This window comes from Pseudopodoces humilis, chromosome 5 (assembly GCF_049639895.1).
Source record: "Pseudopodoces humilis isolate 2021_Gansu_Grassland_sample_001 chromosome 5, ASM4963989v1, whole genome shotgun sequence".
NCBI classification, from domain to species: Eukaryota; Metazoa; Chordata; class Aves; order Passeriformes; family Paridae; genus Pseudopodoces; species Pseudopodoces humilis.
In genome coordinates, this window is record NC_142204.1 from 51,912,333 (window position 1) to 51,928,739 (window position 16,407).

The 16,407-nt window shown below is 39.1% G+C and overlaps 1 protein-coding gene across 3 annotated transcripts in view; it reads right to left on the minus strand.

The window, feature by feature from the left end:
* Positions 1-934: 934 nt before the first annotated feature.
* Positions 935-16,407, minus strand: part of WASL (WASP like actin nucleation promoting factor) — a 56,804-nt gene continuing 41,331 nt past the window's right edge. The window contains exons 7-13 of one of the 3 annotated variants that reach the window (XM_014249052.2): positions 16,078-16,120; positions 15,538-15,691; positions 14,720-14,737; positions 11,927-12,447; positions 10,681-10,789; positions 9,120-9,208; positions 935-1,024 (exon numbers count right to left, since the gene is read on the minus strand). In XM_014249052.2, the coding sequence (XP_014104527.1) occupies positions 9,147-9,208; positions 10,681-10,789; positions 11,927-12,447; positions 14,720-14,737; positions 15,538-15,691; positions 16,078-16,120 (907 nt within the window). In that variant the 3' untranslated portion in view covers positions 935-1,024; positions 9,120-9,146. Of the gene's footprint in view, positions 1,025-6,407; positions 9,209-10,680; positions 10,790-11,926; positions 12,448-14,719; positions 14,738-15,537; positions 15,692-16,077; positions 16,121-16,407 lie in introns of those variants that run through there. The other 2 variants (XM_014249051.2, XM_005519224.2) reach the window with 2 other exon arrangements.

The window sequence follows — 16,407 nt, forward strand, 5'->3', positions numbered from 1 at the left end:
GAGAAAATAGGCTTGTTCTGGTAATAAAAATTCTCTATCAGTAGAATTTTGTAAATACAGTTCAGCATGCAGAATCAGCCGTTTTTTAAACTGCCTTCTCCAGTACCACAGAGCTATGTTCTCTATATAGCTCCAACCTCTGGTCAGCCTAACAATGACCCCTGATACTATGCAATGTTTCGCCAGTATGCAAGAACCACCAAAACTGTAGCAAGAACTTGTGGAACTCTTGATACCCACTGATATCCTTCTGTGTAATGGGGCACTGCTTCAGATCGCCTGGAAAATCCTTTCCGAACTCTAACTCCTGCCTTTGTTTTGCCCTGTGAATTCTGCCAATCCACAGCAGAGAGAACAGGGCTTTGTAAACACTGTGCAGATTGCTTCAGATGCTCCCATCTGCAGTGTAAGCTTGTACCTTGTGCATCAGCTATGTGCTCTGAGCTAGCTCACACTTGAGAGAAGCAGGGATGAGATGCAGAGACAACCTGACAGCACAGCTAGCTAAGGCATAGTGGCCATTATGAATCCTACAGGGACTCACTCTCTGCAGATTGTTAACTCTATTCCTGTGGTTGAAATATCAAACCAATTAAACACATATTCTTCTCTGGGACTGAGACTACTGCTAGGGAAGTACAACTGTACCTCTGCACTTGCTGCTGCAGGGCCCCCATCCTGGCTGTTTCCAGGACATCCCAACAGCATGCACATGCATGCACAGAACAACCAATAGTTAAACTAAGTAAAAGAACTTGGTGTTAGTACCTCTATGAGCTTTTGCTCAGTAAGACCTTAAGAAATTGTGTAGGGCAGAAACATTTTGCTAGTTTCACTCAAATTAGCAACACAATGGACAAAGGTTTTGTTTCTTTTTTCCTTCTTTAATGCAACAACATAGATGCTGCTAAATAAGCGCCCGTCTTCATAGGGATAAAACAGGAGGTCAGATTTAAAGAGCTGAGCTTGCCCTTGTGTTTCTTAGAAGCCTTCTCTGTCTCCATGTTGACAGTGCAGCTGTCCACTGAAAATTATGCAGAAAGATTAACAAAATCTTAGCTGGAATCTAAAAATGTATGCAAGTCCTAAAGTTTTTTAAGTAAGCAAGGATCATGTTGCTCAGATGCAATAGCTGACACATTTTTACCTTATGGCTGTAGTAGTTATCAAGTGCAAATTGTAAAAAAAGAAATTTAATAGAGGAAAGTAAATCAATCTGACTTCAGCCACATCCTGTCACAATTTCTCCTAATGTCTCATGATGATCCAGGAGGCTGGGGAATATAATGTGACTATCATCCAGCAGCAAAAATATTATCACACGCTTCAAAGCTACTGGCTGCCTTTCCTCTAACAAAGTCAGAGCTGTAACGAGCACCCTGATGAAAACAGGATGGCCCCTTTCAAACCGAGGTGACAGAGACAGACGAGGCAGTAAGATGAAACCAGCAGAAGCCAGCACACACAGAGCTGCAGTTAATCTAAGCCATAAACAGAATGCCTTCTGTACTTCCAATCTTCCAAGGGCCCTGCACTTTCTGAAAGCACAGCAGCAGCACTGCTGCACCTCTGACCTTGCAGACCTACAGGCAGTCAAAGAAGCAACGATTCTAGTGATTTTAAAATGACTCAGGCCCATGAAACTCGATTTTCACCTGTTTGGGGAGGAACGTGTGGCTGTTGGTGGGCAGCCAGGGAGGCAGCCTGGTGCAGCCTGGGCACAGCCATACGATAGGGCTGCCCACACAGTGCTGCAGGACTCCCTGTTCGGGATCAGTTAAGCTTCTGACACCGTCACTCACAGTGAAGTACTCCTGATGTGAGCTGTGCTGCAAACCTGGCTTGTAAACCAAGGGATTAGCAACTAGTCTGTAGGTCCCAACCCTCCTGTCTTTCACACAGTATATTAAAACAGTTTTAGTTTATTAAAACTAAATCCATGGGGAACTGCATGCTGTGGCTGGGTTTCCAAAATATTAAATTGAAAACCAGTTTGATGCAACACTAGAGCATGACCCAATATTTGCACCTACAAGTAATCAAACTGCTCAGATTAACTGCTCTACAGACATGATTCGTGTTGTTTTGATTTTCATTTTGAGAGCTTAAAAATGGCTTCTGTTTCTGAAAACCAGACCTTGTGGAAATGAAGAAGTCTTACCTAATGTTTTTGTTCTGAGAACTGAGATAACTAAATTTGAACATGGAAATGGCATTTAAAAATATTTTAAGTGTCACACGTCTGGACTGCAGTACATGTCTGGACTAGATGTATTTATATACATTGTGCTATTAGCACTGTTAGACAAACGAGCAACTGAGGCACAGAGCAAGACAGATTTGGTTTCAGTTAAAACACCTGCATCGAAGTGTCTGGAGTACAGGATGGCACCTGCTCAGCGTCTACACGCTCATTGCAGCGGGTGGAGATGAGTAAGGGTCAGAAGAGTGACTGAGTTGGACAAATGCAGGATTCCACTTTGAGCTGAATCCCCTATTGCTCAGTTGCACATCACACGTTTCTGAGAGAGCACAGCTACCCCTCCTGAGCGCTGGGCCATGGGGCCTGGTGTAGGGGACACAATCCCCACACTGTTCTCTATACTTTCAGTACACACTGCCAAGATGCCCTGTGCAGACAATCTGCCCTGATGGCCTGGTGACTCTGTGGAGTCACCTTCAAATGAGCACCAACAGAGAATCTCCTTGAGGTTACACAAGATGCTTCTGTCACACACAGCAGCAGTTTCATTCAGGACTCTGTCCTCCTGCTAGCAACCTGAATTTGTTTTATGGCAAAGAATGGACAAGACAGCAAATGTACTGACAGCTTGACTCTTCTCTGTCTTTCAGAAGGCACTAGTTCTACCTAGGCAGAGAAGGAATATTTGATCACAAGCCCTAAGAGGCTGAAAATGGCTTGGGGAAGGACAGGAGGCAGCATATAATCTAGTTTAGGTGCAAAGTCAGGAACTATGAAGATCTGTAATGCTTCCATACTGTAATGATTTCATATTCCATCACTCTTCTGGAGGATTTTAAAAGCAACAGAAAGGCTGTTCTGACTGAAAACACAAGGGATGCAACTAACAACTTGATCTACCACAGTATTTGATTTCAGTCAGGAGGTTGAAATTACAGCCTTTTAGAAAACAAAGATACCTTGTGTCTACAAGGGAGCACTGTGACATTTCACTTCTGCTTGGCAGAATACACAGGACTCATCAAATCCTCCCCACTGCAGCGTAGTTGAAGGCAACTCAGGTAAAACCTATCATCCAGGGTACAAAGTACAAGGAATCTGCTCTGAGCTCGTTCCCAATCCAGGTACCATCTCTAGACTGAACAGGCAGCTTGACCAAGGATGCATATCCTATATATAAATAAATATATGCATATCCTATATATGAAATGTTGGAATGATGATGATTAGCCTTGGTTGCTGCCAAGGTGTGCATGGCTTCCTGAGGTTTGTAGCCAGGAGAGTGAGCACACACAATGAACCAGGCAATGTGCCCAGTACCAAAGAAAGACTGTAGACTTTTTGTTTTCCACCCACTTCTCACAGTGCTCATGAGAGCAACCAGCACAGTGTCTTCCCAACTGATCATTTAGGATCTCTGCTGTCCTTCACCTTGGTACATAGATAAGATAATTTTTTTTCCCAAAGAATCCAAATCAGGACAACTGTTCCTTTGAAATGTGCTAAACAATAGCTGTGTGCTGTTAAGCTGTATTTCTATCCAGAAGTTTAGGGGCATTGTTAATGAAGACAAGAATGGTTAAGTAGCAAGGGCTGAGATGTGGTAACATCTGGGTTATCCAGGCAGGACATGAGTCTGAGTCAGGAGAGTATCCCAGCTCCTATAGGGCAAGCACAGAAGATACTACAGCACAAAAGGGATCTTTTAACATTACAGAATTATTCCATACTCTTTTTATTCTACTAGCTGCAGGCCTGAGCACTGTGAACACAACTGGCATGAGAGAGCTTTGCTCTCCAAAAATTCCTACACTTCTTACCTGTCTTGGAGACAGCAGGTGAGTTTCAGTAACATATTCTCTAGGGATTAGATACTAGCAGCTACTACAGGTGAAAAAGACTACTACTATCTAGCAGGTTTCTGCTTTAACTATGGGCCTTTCACATTCATGCACAGGAGATGAACCACAGAAAACATTTTTTATGTTAATTTGGTGTAGTCTGCTTTTCCCATTTCATTTTGAATTTAAAAATAAAGCCAGATTCTCTGCTGACAGTTGGAGAGCCATAGTCTGAATGACTATATTCTGAGGATTATTTCTTCTCGATTATTAAATAAACACTGTTTTGGTCCAAAGGACTACTGCTCTGTAGTATTATCCAGAAAGAAAGAGAACAGAAAATGTGCAAGCTTTTCAACAGTTTGTCCGTCCATGTTCCTTGTATCCTGAGCATCTGGGAATGACCCATCTACCAATAAAGTGCTCCAAATCCAGCTCAGATGCTCCAGCAGTTCCCTGCTTTTTGACATCAACATCCAGAAGAACCAATCCACAATTCTGTGCTCCTGCCAATGCCATTTAAGCAAATACTTTGTGACTGATATATGATACAACCATTATCCTATTTCTTAAGCTTTAAACACCAGATTTCGTGTTCCCAAGTGGTATATACAAAAATATAATGCTGCTAATGGGTGTTTTTTAAGCAAAACTTGCACTCCCTCATTTAGTCCTTAGGTAATAAATTCAGAATTCATACTGCACAAGTAACCAAACTCAAGATGATTAAGCTTCAGGGAGGAAAAAGCATGCACATGAAGTAATGGCTCAAGAATTTCACTCCGGAGAGTCTCCAAAAACCCTTTAGAGCACAAGAAAAAGGCCTTAAAGTAAATTTCTTAATACTAATAGATGGAAAAAACAACCAAAACCCACAATAAATGTAACATATAAAACTTCTTAATTTCAGGCATTGCTTATAGATGGGTAAGTCCTGAAGTTATTACTTAAAAGTATGTTAGAGAAAAATTTGAGTAACTGATAAATTACTAGTCTAATTAATTTCAGTAGGTCACACCTGCAAATTCTGTAAAATTCAGCATAAAATTTTGTCAGAAAAACATCCCACTAATTATGTTTGGGCAATGATTCTATTTCTCAACATGTATCTGAATTGTTTTCAAACCTGTGATTTCAAGCAACCAATTATTTTTTTTTTATTTTTCAAGCTCAATATAGCAGACAAGCCACAGCAATTTGGCAATTAAAAAAAAACAAACCAAAAAGGCTCCTTCACAACTGGATGAACATCCTCCAACTTTCAAAGACTGTCTTAGACATGACAGGCTAGAGTCACTGACAAGGTAGTTAGAACACGGATATGAAACTTCCCCAGCTCACATTCTAGCTCTTACTACCCCATCCTTTCCACCTTCTCACTCACAAGAAAATTCCAGGCAGTAAACAAATACATAGCAACAGGAGTCCTTACTGCAGCGCTAGAGGGTAACACTGGTCCTTTGAGAGACAAAGGCTGAGTATCTACTAAGCTCCCCTAAACCATTTTCACTTTTCTATAAATAAAGCTGCTTATCACTGTACTTAAGCTTCAGGAACTTTAATTAGACCAAGAATTCCTCTAATGATTAGATAAAGGCTGTTGCAGTTGAATGCTAACAGTCTTAAAAGCAATAGGAACTTTCCTCCTTTTTCCTCTTTACAAGAAACTTACTTGGGAAAGTGACTACTGTCAAGTAAAAAAAAGCCTCTTTTCAAAAGCATATTTTAACCTTCTGCTTATGAAGTGGAAAGGAAATTATTATATGCCTCAGCTCATCCTGCAATTAACAATTCCAACTTTGCCTCACACTTAAGGCCTAGAAATCAGATAAGCACTAAACCTCAAAACCTAGTGTACACCAGGTGACAGCTTGAAATGCTGGATTCTTCAGATGCTTTAGGAGAGAGAAGCAAACTTCTGAAGTATCCTGAACTCAAACTCTGTAACATGCAGGACAAGGATTTACATCTGTATAACCCAGGTTAAGTTAGAGCATTCACTGACTAGAGTTAATTATTTAGAACTTCTAGAATGTTTATTAATGATCCCGTTTGTTTGACCTTGAAATGTTGCTGGTTTATTGCACTTGCCTGCAGCAGTAGCCGTTTCCAAGGAAGCTGCTTAGCAGCGGAGAGATCTGCCAGGAGGATGGGGTGTCACATTCTTACTCATTGTGTTTACTCAACAGCACAATCCAACTTTCCAGAGACATGAAACTACTGCGATTTGACAGTGGCTATTTACTGCTTTGTGAACTTGGCCAGGTGACCAAAGTCACTTTTAAAGCGTGTAATAAATCTACAGATCTATTTTAAAACCTGTGCCGCAATCAGCACTTAAAAACCACACAGTTTTACACTAGTTGGGTCAAATTAATTTTATTATGCTTCATGATGAATTGCCACCAGTGCAACATCCTATTCACTGTACATTTCAAAAATTCACATACTAAAAATTTCAGTTTGATAAATGGAAAACTGAATGATTGAGAAGTTCTTACGAATTTCATACGTACAAGTGGCTAGCTGATATTGTCTATGCACATAGAGTGTTGAGATACAAAAGCCTCATGCTAGTTTGTTAATTGCTAAGGCTATCTGGACAGTCAATTAACCAGAATATATAGGAGGCCTTCATTACAATGTTTAGCAACAATGCACCAGTATCATGAAATGCTATCTTCTGCTCGGAGTGCAAGTGGCAGAGTGCTGAAGCATGCAGCTATGACTAACTTAACTGTCGTCACAGTCTTTATGCCTGAAATTAATCATGAACAAACACTACTTTAAAGTAAATATTAACCTGGACACCACAGGTGTGAGTGTACTTTTTGTATGAAGAAATAGAAAACCCAAAAACTTTCTTTGGCCAGTATCTACAAATCAAAGTTTTATTCAATAATGCAACTTCAGAGCTCCTAAAATCCAGAATAGAAATTTGATTAATGAACTGTGATGCTTAATTATGAACTATATTACAGAAATTCCAATTCTGGGAACAAAACAGCTAAACATATCTAGTAAGTAGCACGTTAGGAAAACCTCTAGGCCTCATCTGCTTAATTTTAGAACGCCCTATATGCAATAAAAGTAAGAGTGCAGTGCCAGAAGTTATATGAAAGCCATACAAATATTTTCCTTAACTCCACTGCCATTAGCTACACCAGGCTGCACTTGCACTTGATCCAAAGCTCAAGCTATTACAGCAGCAAAGCTAGCAGGAAGTGTTTCCAGCAGCGGAGGCCAATGTGAAAGTTACTGCAAGAAAGTGAGACCACTTGGCAAATTTTTTCTCAAGTTATGTGCTTAAATTACTCTTGGAAGGAAGTTAGCATCCTCTGAATAATTTAACTACAACCTTACCTCTCCCACTACTTTTCAGCAACTTTCTTTTCTCCTCCTACAACTAAATTAATTTTGCTAAAGACTAGGTTATAATTGGGTTAGAAATCCAAGCCATATCATGCAGGTCCAGCCTGTCAAGATCAGGTCAATACTGGGTTTCAGTCAATACTTTTCTGATAACTTAAATTTCGTTTGATACCCTGACTACAGTCAAAGACCCAGGACACTATGTATTAACTACACTCCAAATGTAACTGACTTAACTAAACATTCTGTGTCAGATAATGTGGTTTTTAAAAAGATTTTCTACCTGAAAATTACAGTAAGTACAGTAATTAATGCTGCAGATATTAAATACCCACATAGCATAGATTAGTATTTCATAATAGGCAGATGTGCCAATGTTTACTGCACTACAAAGTACAATGTATATAAATGTGCAAGCTGTGAAATGAAAATCCCATTTTCTGTCTACTTATTCAAATACTACTCTTGTGAATCAGGTTCTTGATCTTCATCACAACTCTCGGTCTTAAAGCCAACATATGAAGACAAAATAATGCCATAGAGTTCAGTACTTATCCAAAGTGTGTAATTCTGAGTTAATGACTTTCCAACCTACAGGATGTAGGATTGGTGTTTCAGCATCTGCTGTGTACCATAAAGCAAAGACTGCAAAGTAATACCACTTGTGTTTATTAGTACACCAATGTCCTACAAATTTTAAAAAGTAGTTAAATGCTATTGAAGCAAGCCTTAAATGCAGCCCTTCAGCCTAAGAAAAACACAAAAAACTGATTTTAAAAATCAGTTGCCAGCCTCCAGTACAGCCCCCAGTAATTTAGATATTTTCATTCTGAAAGTAAGAGCGGGGAAGAAAAAAACCAAATAAACAAAAACAAACAAAAAAACCACCCCAAACCACCATAAACAAAAAATCCACCAAACAAAAAGCCAACCAACAGAACCCAACCACCCAAAAATCCCCAAGAAACCCGTCCCAAAAACAAAACAAACCAACCAAAAGTTGAACCTGTCTGCATCAAAGTTGCCATTACCACTATGACAATATAAAGCCACCCTGTTTAACTTAGATAGAGGTCCCCAATTGAAGAATTTAATTACTACTGCTGTTCACAGCAGTCAGTACTATAGTCAGGGCAAGGTAATTTTCACAACTACCTGTGCATTTCTGTAGTGCTTTTCTGTTATGTAAAGCACACTGCTAAGATTTGAACTGCAATGTTTTGATGTATTTGAAACCATGCAATCGTATAAACCAGCCTCAACATTCATATAGCATTGCATTTGAAATCAAGGGGCTAAATAAACTAAGAGCTGCATCACTTAAAGAACATAGTGCTATACTAGGCTTTAATAAGAAAATTTAGATACAGAAAAAGTAGGGTATGAAAATAGTGTTTTCCTTCTTGCATTATAACTAAATTACATTAAGGTTTTTGTCAGTCTCACATATTACATTTAAACTCCCTTATTGATGGAATGGAAAGTATTCACATGTACATGATCATCCAGGTGTAAACTTGCACACATTAACAGGGAGTAGCTTTGTAGAGGATTATGACAAACCTTTACAGATTAAATGAGGTATTGCACAGATTAATAAAAAAGCAAAAGGCAACAAAAATATACAGCAAAATTGGTAGAACATTTACATGATAATTTTACAGAATCCATAGACAGAAAGCAGTGTTTAGTATATCATTCACCTTAAAAAATATATATATAATATATGATCAATCATCCCATTCGTCATCATCCTCAAAGTCTTCTTCATCGTCTTCATCCTCATCTTCATCTGCAAGATAGGAAAAGGAAGTCACTTGCATGCACAGAATTAACATGATAAAAGTATTACTGATTTCTGTCACAATTTTCTGAAAAGAGAACGATCAGTTCAAGGTCGTCATGACAATATGTTTAGTAATACCCATTTTAAGATTGCTAGACATGACATCCAGTTCAGACAGTTGCTAGCTGGAAGTTAAAATCTAATTTTCTTCTCTTACTCTTTTCCTCATGTGGGAAAAAAGTGTGTTGTTCTAGAGAAAAAGAATCAGAAGCTCTCATTTAACAGTTACTACTTATTACTCTTAAAGAATGTGCAAGTAGCCAGCATGTTCCAGACTGGCTGTTAAACTTCAGGAACAGATTAATTCCTGGAATGTAAGAACTGCTTCCCCAGCTTTACTACATAATGGAATTTGTTTACTTTACAAGCAGATAAAAACAGTCCCCCAAAAAAGGTCTGGTGAGGTAAAGACCATCATGGATACCGGAATATTCAAAGCTGTGTAATGAATATCAACTTCAAAGTCAATGTTTGTTGACTTTATTCAGCCTTCCACTTTTTTTATATACATCATACTTAAAAAAATGTAGCCTGTTAAAATTAAACTACTTATTTGTTGGACAAGAGCATTTCCTTCCCATAAGAAAACATTGTATTTAGCTCCCTTCAGGTATTTAGTTTATATAAAGTACCAAAATTGTCAATTATTACATAGGGCAGCATATCAACAAACCATACTGCACTTGGTGACATGCTCTGCAGACTGAATACCCAATTTTGATATCAAGGCAAGCTCTAGAAATGTATCAAAGCCTAGACAGAAGAAATGTACCCAAACAGCTGCACTGCAGCTACTGAACTAAATTTATTACAAGCTGGTGTTTGAGAAATGCAAATCCTCTTGCAGCCCTAATTTCTCTCAGCTCTTTAGCATGGAAAGTTGGTTCGGTCCCGATAGAAGCCTAGTCAAGTAACACTGAATATCTGCTCCTTATCCAGGAGGTGGCAGCCAAAGCCCACTGGGAACCACAGCACAGGAACTGAACACTGGCAAGAGGTTTAGCATCAACAAACAGAAAACATCAAAAACTTTCTTCCAAAATATTTTGACAGCTTATTTCATCAGATAGCTAGTAAATTAAAACAAGTCAGTTGCAACAACAACAAAACCTTTATAAGATAAAGCATATATGTTTTATCTTATATTATTATCTTATATATCTTTATATACAGATATAAGCAGTATATTAACCCTGCTTAGTAACTTAATCGAGGATTACTGCAAATTGCTATACCCCAGCAGTTCAAAGTAGCATGAAGGAATCATTCAGCCCATTGCCAGGGCACTGCCAAGAGCATTCTACCCTGCACTACCTGCTGGAATTCATGCTTTTCTCCAGGAGTATTTTGTGATAAACACAAGTGTTAAGTCTTGAAAACTTGACACCATGAGGTCAGAAAAATTCCATCAGACACACCTGAAGAATGAATGGCTTTGCTCCTTTTCTGCATAACTTCCATTAACGCACCCACAATTCCTGAGGTGGGTGCAGGGGTAGGTGGTGCACTCTCCTGACCATCAGATACCTTGGAACAAAAAGGTTACAACAGAAAGATGCAATTAGCAAAACAGAACCCCTGTATTTTGAGACAAACTTCCTTTATGATTAATGAGCTTATTTTCCACCAGAAGAAAGTGTGGAACAGTGTTTTGGAACAGTTTGTTCCTTTAGCTCAAACTGCAAAATCTTTATTAAGAAAAGTCAACTTTTTTACCATATAGCTGAACAGTAGTTAGCTATACCAAAGGTTAAATATTTCAGCTCTGATGAAGTGAGTACTCATCTAAAGGAAAGCTTCGTAATATGGCTGTACATGACTTGTGTGGCTGCGTAACCATTATTTATTTTATCTTTGGTATGTATATACCACAAAATATTTTTCATTGTTTGGATTTGTAAACTGAGACTGCTTTGGGCCGATAATCCCTTCTGAAGTAATTAACTTGGATAATGCCTACCTCTAATGGCAAATAAATATGAACACACCCTTACACTTTTTACAGCCAAAGCCTTGAGTGCAGAGGAGTGGTAAAAAATAAGCATAGCAGGCAATATAGTTTTTAAGAAATTATTTTTAAGATAATCAGTGGCATCAGTAAGAAACAGTAATAGCCTGTGCTGCAGCAGGGACAGCTATGGCATCTCTTATGGGCAGCACTTGTAGCAACACAAGCAGCCACCTTCTCACAAGACTCAGTATTTGCAGAATACAGGTCCATTTTAGGATGAAAATAAAAACAAACTAATAAATCTAGTGTTTGCCTTCCACTACCATTACTCCTAAACTCATCCCCTGCAGTTTAGATTATTTTACTGTATAGTCAGGAAAGCAGCAATCTTTCATAATTCTTGCAAAAATTCTGTACAGCCATGACACTATGGCATCACCATTTGTGGATTGTAGAAATTGTAGACTGTACAAATTGTAGGATTTACAGATTTTACTCAAAAGTGAGAAATGAGTTTGAAAGGGTAATTTCTTGCACCAAGACTCATCTGTAGCAGATGTGTGTTCTTTGCATTTTCTTGGTACTACTGTTAAGGGACTGCTTCAAAAACTCTAAAACTTACAGTCCAGCCCCCAAAGCAGAGCCACACTTTACTGTTCATACTGCATTTGCAAGTCCCAAGGGGACCTGGATGAGAAACAGCTTTTACTCACAGATTTCAACTGTATACCCTGTCGTATCTGGTCTAGCAGTGCATCTCTTCCTGAGCAGGACACCGGTCGACTGTTCTGTTCTACCTTCTTTAACTGAGCTCCTTCTCTGATTTGATCCAAGAGTGCTGCTTTGTTTCCCGCAGGAACTGGAAGCTGGTGATCAACCTCCGAAGGAAGGCCTGGTGGTGGAGGAGGACCAGGAGGGGGTGGAGGAGGCGGAGGGGGTGGAGGAACAGATGACCCACTTGCTGGTGGCGGTGGGGGCGGAGGAGGGCCGGATGGTGCAGATGAGGAATGCACTGGAGGTGGTGGAGGATACATCCGGTTGGGAGGAGGCGGGGGCACTGTTGCACCAGGTCTAGATGGAGGTGGGGGTGGAGGTGCCGCTGTGGGAGCTCTTGAAGGAGGTGGAGGTGGTGCCCCTCGGCCCCTAGCAGGGGGAGGAGGAGGGCCCGAGCTATGGGGAGGGGGAGGTGGAGGTGGAGGGGGTCCTCCTCTGCACGGTGGTGGCGGAGGTGGAGCTGAAATGAAACAGAACAACTTTGAATTACCTGCTGCTCAACACCTCTAAGTCTTTCAGACACCAGCAGAAAAAGAACACAGGCTGTGGCCTTGCCTTTTGCAAGGATCTCTGTGCCTGTGCAAATTTTACCAATTCTGGATTAAATTGGATACAGCTGAATATAAGCTATGCCTATAGGGCAAATCAAGCTAAACATAGTTGTGTATCATATCAGTTGTGTATTTTGTAAAAGAGTCAACCACTGCAGGAAGCAGGTGCAATACATAAAATGACTGATTAAAATTCGTAAGAATCTTGTAAAATTTTGTTGAGCTAGGACAGAACAAAATAGAAAAACTTTTCAGAAAATACACTTAAAGTGAAATATAGAATTTCCACTTTCTAATCTATCCATTATTTTATTAGGTAATTAAAGAAGCAAGCAGTTTTTGAAGCAGTATCTTCTAGTAAAAATCTCCTCCAACTAATGCATTATAATGCAGCACAAACTGACTCTTAAGTCTCCTACTGAAAATTACTTACAACAATGTCTTTATGGTAGGGGCTGTCAAAAGGAAACAACTTTAGGGCTACACACAGGATCATTTCTCTGTGAAGTGGCCTTGAAATGTACTTGCTCTGCTAATGGCATTTTGAATAGCACTGTTTCATTTCCTCTTCCATTAAGCATCTAATGGCTCATGGTACTTGAGGTTGTGTGGTTGCTATACATAATTACTTAATAATCCAGGTGCCGTCATATAACTAAGAAAATTCATGTTTGATTTCACATGCCTTTATAAAAGGGTATTACACTCAAGAAGATAGTTCTTTACCCCTTCTATTATCCCCTTCACGTTATTTGCAAAGAAAGCAGGCTGGCTGCACTGGCATAGAGAAGGGAACATCCATAAAAATGGGATTGTGGGGAAGCGGGAGTCATTAGTACTTCAATGCCTCCTTCCCTACTCATCTTTAAAGAAAGATATTACTCTAAATCATGTATTATGCTCTTAAGGTTCACGAGCTGCTGGGTTTTTTTCCTACCCCTTCAAAAGAGCACCACAGAGAAAATTGCCTCTGAAATGCCATGTATTTTCCAAGAGATATACTGCCAACATTCTTGATTTTAAAACCTGCCATTTTTGGCTGACGTGGCTGTAGTTCAAGGCCACTGGAGGGCGGCATTATCAGGTGTAACAACCTGCCAAGCGCTACAGATGGGTTTTTGTGATACTGAGGAGATAGTCTGTGTGGTCACGGCTCCAGAGCCTCAGCAGTTCCTAGATTTTGAACACAAGGTTTAGGTTTTCCAGTGGGGAAATTGTTTATTCACATTATAACTAGAGAGATATGCCACATCCAATCTGCAGAACCAGCATTCTGCCTGTCTGCACTCAAGTGTAGTGAAATGAGGGAGGAGCAGCAAGGAAGAGCACCATTAACTTATCCTCTGTCCCTTCCCCCTAAAACAGGTGGTACAAACAAAGCAAGAAAATAATTTTAGGTTTTTTTATAAATGCACAATAACCCATACACTGCTATTAACCATAAAGTTTGTATAATTGTCTATAGATGGTAGTGACACCAAAAAAACAAGCACCAGTACCAAAACTAAGGAAAGGGCAGAGAAAACAGGAAAATAATTTCCATCTCAGGAGAATGGCTTGTCTGCAACTCTCTAGTCAGCATCCTAGCAGGGTGAATATGTAAGCACAGAAATTCTTGCAATAAACACAGAAAAATGTTTTTCAGTTGAAAAAGAACACTTCAAACAGCAGTGAAACCCATACATCAAATAACACAATTGTGGATAAACCCGCTGAAATACTGGAGTATTTTACCTACCTCTATCAAAAAGCACAGAGGTAGATTATCATCATGCATATTATAGATGAGGCAGTTTTTCTTTTAATTGCATACATGCAAATGGCCATAATGTGAAGTTAACACATACAAAATAGAAAAATAGGCATTTAAAAAATATTTTAAGCTTGTCATAAGACTCCAAGGCAAGTCTCCTCAATCTAGTTTTAAAGTTAGCAATCTGGGATCAACAACCCTGTAAACATTTCAAACAGAGTTAAGATTCTATATAGAAGCTGACAGATTTCTTACTGAGCAAAAAATTTGTAATTGGGAGTTTTGCTTGAAGTTTAACTAGGAAGTTGGAACATAATTTTTAGTATTGCATTCAAACAGGTGCAGACTAAGGTATCATCTAGGAAAGAAATCACACAACAGCATGAATACTTTGAAGCATATGCTTAGACACCAGCTCAAGTACATACCACTCCACCGAGGGGGACCTAAGGAATAAATGTAACAAGTCATTGTACCCTGATTCTGTATCTCTTCAGTCACTGAACAATTTACTCACTGCTTTCAAACTGCTATAATTTCACCTTAAATACATTCTTAAGAAGAGCTCTAGGCAAATTTTTGAAAGTTTGATACTGGCAGTGTAATTTTAAACTGACTTGCTGTCTTCCACTAGATAATGCATCAGCTGGGGTCACATTTAAAGGTGAGGCAGGCAGCAGAGTATTTGAGAATTTTTTTGCAGCAGAGGCAAAACTAGTTCAAAACTAGTTTTTTAAATTTCAAATTAGAAAAAACCCTAACTTTAAAAAATATAAAAATTGCAGGTCTGTAGCTGTTTCAAGTCTCTCTACAGAGTGCTGCCAGGGTAAACAGGCAGCATATGTACGTGCCAGCCATCTATTTACTACCACTAAAGCTGACAATAGCATTATGGCTTCCAGTATTTTAATTTACTTATAAGATTGAGATTATAAATAAATATTTAATGTACACAGTCTGAAAAATCTGTATCAAACATACTGGGTAGCTTTGCATTCAGACTAAGTGCCACTGGAAATTACTTAATGGCATAAATGTCCTTACTCCTCAGGGACAAGTACTCTCATGGATCATGCCAGAATGTTTTTACATAGTGTATAGTGTGGAAACATGATCCAGTGCAACTGCAGTGACATGAAGCCCAGAGATGAGAATCAAAAACTGCTCACCATCAACAGTTTCTACTTTAATCCTTAAGGTAAAAAATACCCTGTTAATTTTTATGTGGAAATAAAAAGAATCCCACCTTGTCTGCGCAGTTCATTTTTAACAGCCTCCACACCTCCTGTTTTTTCAATGAAATCGTATATGACCTTTGAAGTTTCTTTGTCTTTTAGTTGAGCCTCTGAAATCCCACACAGATCAAACAGATTTTTCAGTTCTGGGTCTAAGTTGTTCACCTGCAAGTCAGATAGATTAGTTTTAAGTAGCTTGGAATGTGGAGATATTTTTAAAATATCATTTGTATTAGGGGAAAAAAATGCCCACAAACCATATAGTTAAAAGGAACAGCAGGGTGACCTATCTGTCTCTGAATCAACTTTTCAAGTCAGAAAGTACTACTTTAGGAGGGGTAAGTACCCTGCATGAAAAACTGAAAGTTTTGAATCTTTTCCCCCTCACTCCTCCTGCCTATTCCCTTCTACTCCAACATCTGTTTACATCACATCATAAAAAATCCCAATTTACAACTATGTAATTGTACAGTTAACTTTTTCTTAATGCAAATCTTTAATGCAAAAAGTCTCTAAAGTTTAAATCTTCAGTAACTTATTAAATTACTTACATCAAAACCTGTGTTTGGATCCCAACCAACATGTCCAATGTGCCTAAAAAAGCAAAAAAGTCCATTTAATCAGCATAGAAAAGATCTTGTTAACTAAAATATGAGGACACCAAGACAACCAGAGATGACTACCAGCTTCTAAGCAATTCTTATTTGTCAGTGCCCCACTTGAGAATGGAATAGTAAAACCTCTTTACTTTCACTTTTTGTCTCATGTCCAGAAGACCAAGTAGATAATTTCTCTCCTTAGGTTACAATCTGTGGCAAAACATGAGGGCTTCATGCTACCCTGTGGTGCATACAGATAATGATGGAAGGACTGCACAGAAA